Below are 10,197 nucleotides of genomic sequence, written 5' to 3' on the forward strand. Positions count from 1 at the left end.
CAGCAACCATAGATTAAAAAAAAAAGATTTTACATATGTGTGTGTGTGTGTGTATTATCTCTTCATGTCTCGTCACCACTCCCAGGAGCCTAACAGACAGCGTCCAGGGCATCAAGGCCCACCTCCAGAGCCACAGTGAGGACCCAGGCTGCACCCTCCCACCCCAGGCCTCTCTCCAGGCTTGGGTCAGCAGGGGGCAGGCGCTGGCTGCCCAGTGCACCACCCTCCTGCAGCAGCTGGCCTGGCTGCTGCAGTGCTGCCCAGAGGACCTCCAGCAGAAGGAGGAGACGAGCAGCTGCAGGCAGCACACCCTGAGGTGCCCGTCCCCGCTGGCAGCGCAGCGCCGACCCCACGGCTGTCTGATGCGGAGGGGAGACACCGCCTGGTGCCAGTTAAACCAGCACATGAATGCAATGTTGAAGCAGGCTCAAAGCCTGAAGGTGGAGCTGGACAATGTGGCACAGCAGACCTCTGAAAGAGTACTCCACACGTGGTAAAACATAATCACTCAAGAGTTTATTTGAAAACTAATGTAGCAGTAACTAAAGACCTAAACCGTCCCAACAACACTGTTACTTTCCACAGGAATTACTTTGTCACATGCTGTTCAGCCTTCGACCAGCTGGGAGCTATAGTGGCTCAGATGCCCAGCGTGGAGCAGCTCTTCACCTCGGCCGTGTGTGTCGGCAGTGCGGACAGCCAGCCAGCCATCCCCCAGAGCCTGCAGTATGTCAGAGGACAGATGGAGGCTAACATCACAGAGTTCACCACCTGGAAGACCCAGCTGTTCTCCCAGGGACTCCAGCACTCAGGTGAATGCACTGACCAGTGAGCATAATACTATCCTTCCTTCAGATACCTCTAAGACATCCTGCTGACAGACATGAAGACAAACTAAGGGGGGTAAAAAAAAAAAAAAAGTAACTTTCGCTGCTGGTTATTTGCTCTCCTTATTTGCCTCCGTTTTTCCCCCTAACAGATCACCAGCCTGCCTTCTGTACTGAATTCTCTGCTGAGCTGGAGACAAACATCAACACATTGCTGTGTGCTGTCCAGACACTCGTGAAGAGACAGGAGAGAGAAGAACAAAGAGAGCAGCATGGAGATGTCAAGAGAGGTGAGGATGATGCATTGCTCCCTGCAGGGCTGCTGTACAGAAAAGGGAGCAAATTCAAAATCCTGCTCAAATGTTGGTTCATTCCAATGTAGAACATTACAAGCGACAAGCAAAACAAATGATGTTATGTGATGTTGTCAGAGGGTGCTGAAGAGGAGGAAGAGGAGAATGAAGGGCCGGTTGAGGACCTGCTGAAGCCCGGTCACCTGACTCGACTCCTGGAGGAGGAGCTGACGGCTGAGGTGGAGGCTCTGTGTGTGGGAGACGTCAGCGCCGGGCTGGAGAGGCTGCTGATCCGCCTGAGGACTCACAGAGACTCCTGTCAGGCACCACAGCTCCAGGTACCAGCTGCACATATGACATCTAGAATACTTTACTGTCCAGCTACAATACAAATGGATTATATTGATTCAAGAGCCAGTGGTTTCATGCGTAGTGATTGGGATTTGAAAACTAATTTGAGAAAATAAAAATGAGTAAAGCTCTCAAAGCTAAGTAGATTGTATCTTTTTGCTACTGGTAACAGTGGTGCCACCATAGTGAGCTCCAGTTTGTGGGGAGCTATTCATGAGTTGTATTGTACCATCATGCAATGCCATCAACATCTGTCCATGTTGCTGTGTGTGTGTGTTCAGGAGGTGAACAGGGCGTGCAGGATGCTGGTGCGTCTGGAGCCTCTGCTGGGGATTTACTCTGACGTGGTGCGTTACTACCTGGCTGTGACCCTGGGAGCGCACAGGAGCACAGGCAAACTGCTCTCTGTACTGGCCAGCATCTTTACTGAGCTCGCTCAGAAGGTACGGACACAACATGCATTTCTTTAAAAAGTAACACAGGCATCAATTAAGTTCAACTGAAAGCAGTGGCTAAATGATTGTCGTGGTCTCCTCCTCCTCAGGGTTTCTGCCTGCCTCAGGAGCTGATGGCCAGTGGAGATGGAGAAGGTGCCACAGAGTTTCTGGACCATGAGGGCGGAGGTATAGGAGAAGGCGAGGGCACCAAAGACGTCAGTGACAAGATCGAGAATGAAGATCAGGTGATGAAATATATAACATTTTAATAATACATTTTTTACAGAATAATCTCAACTCAAAAAATGTAGCAAAAACCAATTGCTCTTAACCAATATAAATATATATATATAAAAATATAAGGAGCCTATCAAATGTATGAGTGGATCATTTCTCACAAAGCTATCCCTGCGTTCTTCTTCTTCCAGGTGGAGGACACTTTCCAGGAGGGTCAGGAAAAGGAAGAAGAGCAGGAAAAAGGGAATATCAAGGCGGAAGACAACGCTATCGAGATGTCAGAGGACTTTGATGGCCAGATGCATGATGGGGATGAGAATGAATCGGGTATCTTGAACTGTCTGTAGCTTATTGAGCGTATGCTCACTCACTCATTTTTGGGTTTGTTCCACATCCGGTTGTGTTTCTTGACTTCCGGTGTATCGCTATAGTAAATAAAAGTAAAACAACGGTTCCCACAGCCTGCTACAAATCGCACAAAGTTGGGAACAAATGTCTACATTTATGCACCGCAGATATCAGACTAAAAAGATCAATCTTCGACTAGCTTACTTTGTGTTACAGTAGCTGTTTCTGTGGTGATCTTTAAACTTATCAGTATGATGTTTAATATGTAGATATTATCTGCATTCTTCACAAACAATCACTACACCAGGTGATTTTCGCTTTGTTAGTCTGGAATCTGATTTATCAACATCAAAACATAACTTTTCACCCAACTACATGACATGTTTTACATTTTTACAATATAAATTAGAATAATCTCATGTTCTTCCAGCTCTGTCAGTCCTTCATGCTGTACGTTACATTATAAAACTGGTAAGATGTTTGCTTAAATGTCGTAAGCAGCACAAGCAACACACATTCGACTTCTGGTCGGAGCACTTCCTCGTTGCTTCCTTGAAACACATACAGTCAACAGGCTAGGGAGGGTTGCTTTTTTCAGATCACCAGAAATGAAACTCCTATTTAATCATTTAGTATATGGACATTAGAGACAGTAAACACCTAAAATAATGTGTGAATTTCACTAGAAATGTCTCCCAGAATCGCTGCTGAATGGATTCTTCTTCTTTTAATCATTTGCAGGTAAAGATGACGAGTCGTCTAATGAGGATGAGAAGGAGGAGCTGGATAAAAAGATGGGTGACCTGGGTGAAGGACAGACGGACACTCTTGATGAGAGAATGTGGGGGGATGATGAGGATGACGAGGAGGAGGAAGAAAATGACAAGGAGGAAGAGTCTGGCCAGGGCATGGACCAGGTACAGAACACAGAGTGAAGAAAACCTTAGAAGAAGAATATGTAAAGCGGCGGTTTACATGTGTTGAAAACCTGCCCATCAAATATTTGTAGTTGCTTTAAGTAATGATTCACTTAAAAATGGCACTTTGATGTCACTTCTGTCACCGTGCCCTGATTTTCTTTCAACATCTTTCAGGGTGAATCAGAGCTGGTTGCTAAAGACGACAACCTGGATGCTGCAGACCCCAACAAAGACAAGAAAAACCAGGACAAAGATGAACAGATGGACAAGGAGGAGAAAGAGAAGATCCACGAACAAGGAGATGAGGTGATCTTTTTTTATTAAGAAGTGAAGAAATGCATAGATCCCCTTCCCTGCACACGGTCCATGAACTGCAGCAGTCGTCCCCCTTTTCATCCAGGATTAGTATCCGATATTTCCATTGCTGTTTCTGATCTCTGCTCTTGCTGTTTTCCCAGAGGGAGTTCGATGAGAATGAAGTGGACCCCTACCACGGGCAGCAGGACAAGAAACCTGAGCCCGAGGCCATGGATCTGCCCGAGGATCTCAACCTGGACCAGGACCAGGACCAGGATGACGATGGAGAGGGCGAGGGTGACGGTGAGACCTGCCGCTGAATAAACGCATGCAAAGCGTCTCCAGATTATGTAAAGTGCATATGACCACAAGTTAATGAACATAGAATGAAAAGTCTTGTCTGTAAAATGTGATGTCTTCAAAGTACTAAGTCAAAGAAAAGCAGCAGGGCTCCAATGATTAAGTGATTATCTAAAAGTTGCAATCCACTGGTCTATCAATCAATTAATCAAATGATTGTTTCACATAATGTGTAATGCTGCTGTGCAGACCGAGGTCTCATTTGTTTGTGGTCGTTACATCACAGATATATTGACAGCACATGTAGTCCTTTAACACTAACTGTGAAACAATGAAGACTTTGGCATTTAAAGCAGCTTCGTTAACTCTTTCCCCTCTTCAGAGGAGAATCCATTCGACATCGATGATAAAGCCATGGCCCCGGATGAGAAGGAGGACGGACAGAAAGATGGAGACGAGAAGGAGGAGGAGGGAGCAGAGGAGATGGAGGAGGGCCAGATGGATCAACCAGGAGAGGAGAACAGTCAGGAGCCCAAGACTGAAGAGGAGGAGGAGGAGGAGAAGGGAGGAGGAGAGAAAGAAGCTGGAGACGAGGAGTCTGCTGAGAAAGATGAAGAGGAGAAGGAGGAGAGAGGAGGGGACGCAGGAAGAGACGAAGATCTGACTACTCCAAATGACAAAGGAGACAAACCAAAGGTGTGTATGTCAAAGAATTACTGTGTGATGAGCACAAACGTTTTGTTGTGTGTGTGTGTGTGTGTGTGTGTGTGTGTGTCACTGTTGGAACTTGTATTGCTTACAGGAGGAGGAGGAGGAAGGAGCAGGTGAGGATGAGGAGCAGCCCGAGTCAGCTGAGAGGAAGGAGCACAACACTGACGGCCAGACTGGAGAGCAGAACATTCAGAGTGATACAGCTGTGGAGCTGGCAGGAGAGGCTTCAGAGAGAGACCAGGCTAAAGAGGTACTCTTCACTTTCACTCAGCAAGTTTATTACACTAGACAATGGAGTACGGGAGCCCTCAGGACCTGGTTTAAGGCCTGCAAAGGTTTCACCTTGAGAAGCATGGAAGAATACTGACATGGGTATTTTAAGTTTTAAGCCCTCTGATCTCGTTATGTGGTTTCGACATTGGGTACAGGGAGGTGCAGCAGCGTCCTGCACTATAACTTCACACCTGTGGAAGACACACCGTATAAATAAATAGTATGAAGTATCTGACTATACACTGTATATTGTGCCATGTTCTCTTTTAAAATGACTCATCGTCCACCCTCAAATGGTCCCCCTAAAGAAGATTAAATCTAAAATGTTTCCGTTTCTCTGGTTTGTAAGGAGCACGGGAGCGGAGCCGCTGATGCCAGCCAATCAGAGGGCCACCAGTCAAAGCTGACAGCAAGAAAGGCTTCACAGGCACAGACTCAGAACAAGACTCAGGTATGAAAATCTGCGTTCTGATGAATCTTCACTTCAACCTCCCTTTTTGTTTTTTCAATCCGTCTCATCAAAAACATTTGTTATGTACTTTACTGATCCAGAGCTTCAAGAGAAAACCTGGTCAGGCAGACAATGAGCGATCGACAGGCGACTACAATGAACGCGTTAATAAGCGTCTGCGCACAGTGGAGAGCAGTAAGGACTGCACCGAGGACAGCAGGCAGAGTGATGGAGTCCAGCAGGAGTCAGATCTATACGAACACATCAAACAGGGAGAGGCGGCCTATGACACTCAGACATACGGTCAGTGATCACCTCCATACACACCAAACACTCCATGGGAATGGAAACAGTTCCTGTCATCTTCTACAACAACATTTTTAAGTGGATAAATGTCATATTTGCTGTTCTTGCCGATCTCTCGCTGTTTGCAGATGTTGCCAGTGCAGACCAGCAGAAAGCAGCTGGACCTCAGCAGGACCAGGATGAAGATCAGAACGAGGAAGATGTCGCCATGGAAACGGAGAAGCAGGAAGAGGACCTCCAGGATGCTGAGGTCCAGGAGCTGAAGCCTGAGCAGCTGGACTCCACCAAGGCCTCCCAGAAAGGTGACACCTTTCTTCTTACTTTGATTTTTTACATAGGTGTTTGAATTACACTCAGAATCCCTAACTGTGGAACTTGCACATCCCCTGACCCTCCTCTTCTTCTTGTGCAGGTGTAGACAGCAGCGAGATGGAGGTACAGAGGCAGGAGGAGGGAGAGAAAGAGGATAGGTGGAAGGACCGACAAAATCCCAAAGAAGAAGAGCGAGCAGAGAGGAGGACAGAATCCACAATTCACACAGTTCCTGAGCTGCTGTTGGACACCATGCAGGTAGAGAACTGCTGTACCTCAGACAAACATTACTTCTCTGTCTTACACTAACTTTTAGTCACCGCCAGTTCAGCACCAGCAGTGAGAAGTGATATCTGTGTTGCCAGATCTTGCGAGAGTGTGTTGTGGAGACAGAGACAGGTCTGAAACAAAGTTAGGCGGGGCAGTGGCAAAAAACCATGTGACAGATACAGGAAATGACTCTGAGTTGGGCCGTCTCCTTTCTAAACTGTCTCTGCTGATACTTACTACGCAAGAGAATCCTTAAATTGCGTTGAGTTATCAGCGTCAGACCTTAAAGCTGTGTGTGTGTGTGTGTGTGTGTGTGTGTTTGCAGAAAGCAGAGAGAGACCCTGAAGAGATCAGGAGGGAGATGGAGCTGCAGCTGGAGGCCTGGCACAAACTGGCTCCAGGAACTCAGGAGGAGGTGAGGTCGCCCCAGGAGTTTTGTTCCAAATGCTTCTTCTGTAAAAACCCACTGTACACTACCTGCTCAGTTAGAGACCAGCTGCGGGGCATTTAGCAGCTATATAGATCCAGGTCCTAACTGTGTAGTTCTGATTGTATGAAGCCCAGGTTGTTGTTGTTGTGGTTGTGGTTGTAACTTGTGACTAATGTGTTCCTGTCTGTCCTCTAGGAGAACGCAGCAGCTTCCATGTGGCACCAGTACCAGACTCTGACCTCGGCTCTCTCCCAGCAGCTGTGTGAGCAGCTCCGCCTCATCCTGGAGCCCACACAGGCCTCCAAACTCAAGTGAGGGACCAACACACTCAGTTCCTTTCTATGTTATCATCAAAGTTTGACATTATGTAGTGTGGTCAAAGACACATCTGTTCCCGAATATTAACCTTGTTGTTACCAGGTTGCACGTTACTGCTCTCACCTGTTTTCTCCTGATTCTGCCCCCTGTGATGAAACCGGGAGGCTCTTTGTTTGTTGTTTAAAAAGAGATAAATGCACACAGTGTTGTTAAATGTATGTGGGACGTTCTACTGCTCCACAGAGGTGATTACCGCACAGGGAAGCGCCTGAACATGAGGAAGGTCATCCCCTACATCGCCAGTCAGTTCCGTAAAGACAAGATCTGGCTGAGGAGAACCAAGCCCAGCAAGAGAGACTACCAGATCTGCCTGGCTGTGGACGACTCCTCCAGCATGGTGGACAACCACTCCAAACAGGTAAGAGAGCCCCGTTATGTAACCGCACAAGCTGCCTGTGTAGCTCTTCCAAAGCCAAGTAAAGAAAGAAACAACAAAATCATGCTCATTCGTGTGTGTGTGTGTGTGTGTGTGTGTGTGTGTGTGTGTGTGTGTGTGTGTGTGTGTGTGTGTGTGTGCGTGTGTGTGTGTGTGTGTGTGTGTGTAGCTGGCGTTTGAATCCCTGTCAGTGATCGTCAACGCTCTCACTCTGCTGGAGGTCGGACAGGTGTCTCTGTGCAGGTGAGGTTACGCACACACAATGTGACACTGTAGAGACAGAAAAGAAGAACATACCACACCTTCCACTTTCCACCTTCAACCCTATGTAGTATGCACAAGTGTGCACAATGCGACGTGAATCTACTTGCAGTTATATTGGATATACTGAAATATACAGTTTGTGATGTCACACTACGCATCAGTGTATTCAATGGGAAGACCTTTTTTGTGACCAGTTTTGGCGAGCAGGTGCAGCTGCTCCACCCCTTCCAGCAGCAGTTCAACGACGAGTCGGGGGCTCGGATTCTCAGGCTCTGTCAGTTCCAACAGAAGAAGACCAGAATAGCACAGGTGGGAATATAATGTTTGACTAATGGCCTCTACTGCCATACGTAATTCAGTTAATTTCTTTTATAGCAAAGCATGTTTTATTCCTGAGTTCTATAGGTAATATTCCACTTTGATCTGAATGTTATGTTCTAATGCTCTACTTCCCTTGTAGCTTGTGGTTGAACACTTGATGACTGATCATCAGACTGACTCTGTCTCTCTCTTCATGCCCCGTCCTCTGTAGTTTTTGGAGACCTCGACAAAAATGTTTATTGCTGCACGACAGCAGATTCCTGGATCTGCAAACTCAGGTAATGACTCACACTGCATGTTTCAGTATCAGACAGAGAGCAGTCAGCTCAGTGATGGTGTGCTGTGCACTTTACTGACAATTCTGGGTAGTGAGCGTGGACTACTGGGACAAACAGCTAATTGTTGTTTCTGGATCAGCAGCTCCAGATCAGCACTCATACTTATACAAACTCTCTGCCCCATTAAAGACACTAGTGGAGTTTAGATGATTTTATCACACTAATAATATGATTCTTAATAGTGTTGGGTTTTTCAGCTTTAAAGCTGCACCTCCAGTGTTTTAACGTCTCACCTTGCTGCAGTGATGTAGCGGTGTACTCCAGGGTGCATCCGTACACCATGATATCACTGTTGGGTGTGTAAAAACAAACCGATTTTAATTGCGAGACTAGCCTCATGTTCATTTTGTCCTCCCTCCACAGACACAGCCCAGCTGCTGCTCATCGTGTCCGACGGCAGGGGGTTGTTCCTGGAGGGGAAGGAGCGGGTGATGGCGGCTGTGCGCGCAGCACGCAGCGCAAATGTGTTCGTCATCTTCGTGGTGCTCGACAACCCCAACTCACGGGTAAGGGAAGAAGAATTTGAGAATTTGATTTTCTAAATCTTCAGATACAAAGTGTAATTAAACACTGGTGCTGTGCTGCAGGACTCCATCCTGGACATCAAGGTGCCCATATTCAAGGGGCCGGGTGAACTGCCAGAGATCCGCTCCTACATGGAAGAGTTCCCCTTCCCTTTCTACGTCATCCTGCGAGATGTCAACGCCTTGCCGGAGACCCTGAGTGACGCACTCAGACAGTGGTTTGAACTCGTCACAGCAGCCGACCAGTAGACCAATAAGAAAGCCATCTTTCATAGGAAGGAAGGAGTGGGCAGCAACCGACTGCACAGCACCACTCTGCTGCTAGCCTCTCAGCCTCAACTCAAAAAAAAAGGAACTAAAAAAAAAAAACACGGATTTGCCGCTGTACATGTGCCTTTATTTTCTTATTTTTACTGTAGATTTTAGTAGGGTTTGATAGCGACCTTTGCCGTTTTGTCCTTGTTATCAGGGGAATTATCCGTTTCTTTTTGTAATGTAACGAGGATTGCTTTAACTTGCACGTCTGAGATGAAATGATAGAAACAAAAATGTGATTCCCTTGTGTGTGAAACACCTCAGTGAAGAGTCAGTAAATACCTCTGTCCCTCCTTTGTGCTATATCTCCAAAATCATGTTTGTGTGAATGTTTTTAGTCAGTGTTACAAAAAGTCATCAAATACATTCATCATCAGTGTGAACACAACAACGGATGTACAGAGCTGACAGAGCAGAGAACCATCCCTGACTTCATGAGCTAACAGTTGCATGCTGGTGTGTTCATGACTGACATAGGAAGGATCTCAAAAATGTGCCTTGGAGAGGAGGACAGTATTGCGTCTCGCTTCACACCTGAATGAGCTGTCGGGGTGAGGGATCAGCGGCGCAGTCACCGCTCTCATGCACTTTGAAGCACGACTGCAGATTCCAGTTCTGATAAATGCTCCCAGAATTGAACCAATTTTAGTGGTTTAAAGAGACACATCTGCTGTGTTCATCTTCCATCCATACTGTGTGACTTCTGCTAAACGAGAGCTCAGAGCTCATCACTGTGTCCGTTTAGGAGCTGTTGATGAAGTGTGCATTGAAATGTTTATTATCACCTCTGTGTTTTTGTAACGTGGACTTCAATGTAAGCAGACATCGGCCATGTTTGAGGTTGTTTCGTCATTGCATCCTTCTGTTAAACCATGATATGAATGATCCTGACAATAAAGAGTTTACACGGTTGCTCTG

At 46.7% G+C, this 10,197-nt stretch overlaps 1 protein-coding gene across 1 annotated transcript in view; it reads left to right on the forward strand.

Moving 5' to 3' along the window:
* Positions 1-10,191, forward strand: part of mdn1 (midasin AAA ATPase 1) — a 50,115-nt gene extending 39,924 nt beyond the window's left edge. Inside the window, exons 79-102 of the mRNA XM_070925381.1 lie at positions 86-493; positions 586-812; positions 980-1,117; positions 1,259-1,458; positions 1,753-1,914; positions 2,016-2,153; positions 2,337-2,472; positions 3,235-3,410; positions 3,588-3,719; positions 3,872-4,013; positions 4,393-4,706; positions 4,813-4,971; positions 5,344-5,445; positions 5,547-5,748; positions 5,880-6,053; positions 6,164-6,321; positions 6,659-6,748; positions 6,959-7,074; positions 7,325-7,499; positions 7,687-7,760; positions 7,976-8,090; positions 8,314-8,380; positions 8,804-8,946; positions 9,028-10,191. Coding sequence (XP_070781482.1) covers positions 86-493; positions 586-812; positions 980-1,117; positions 1,259-1,458; positions 1,753-1,914; positions 2,016-2,153; positions 2,337-2,472; positions 3,235-3,410; positions 3,588-3,719; positions 3,872-4,013; positions 4,393-4,706; positions 4,813-4,971; positions 5,344-5,445; positions 5,547-5,748; positions 5,880-6,053; positions 6,164-6,321; positions 6,659-6,748; positions 6,959-7,074; positions 7,325-7,499; positions 7,687-7,760; positions 7,976-8,090; positions 8,314-8,380; positions 8,804-8,946; positions 9,028-9,213 — 3,934 coding nt within the window. The 3' untranslated portion in view covers positions 9,214-10,191. The remainder of the gene's footprint in view (positions 1-85; positions 494-585; positions 813-979; positions 1,118-1,258; positions 1,459-1,752; positions 1,915-2,015; positions 2,154-2,336; positions 2,473-3,234; positions 3,411-3,587; positions 3,720-3,871; positions 4,014-4,392; positions 4,707-4,812; positions 4,972-5,343; positions 5,446-5,546; positions 5,749-5,879; positions 6,054-6,163; positions 6,322-6,658; positions 6,749-6,958; positions 7,075-7,324; positions 7,500-7,686; positions 7,761-7,975; positions 8,091-8,313; positions 8,381-8,803; positions 8,947-9,027) is intronic.
* The last annotated feature ends 6 nt before the right edge of the window (positions 10,192-10,197 follow it).

Source organism: Enoplosus armatus, chromosome 19, assembly GCF_043641665.1.
Source record: "Enoplosus armatus isolate fEnoArm2 chromosome 19, fEnoArm2.hap1, whole genome shotgun sequence".
In the NCBI taxonomy this organism is placed as follows: Eukaryota; Metazoa; Chordata; class Actinopteri; order Centrarchiformes; family Enoplosidae; genus Enoplosus; species Enoplosus armatus.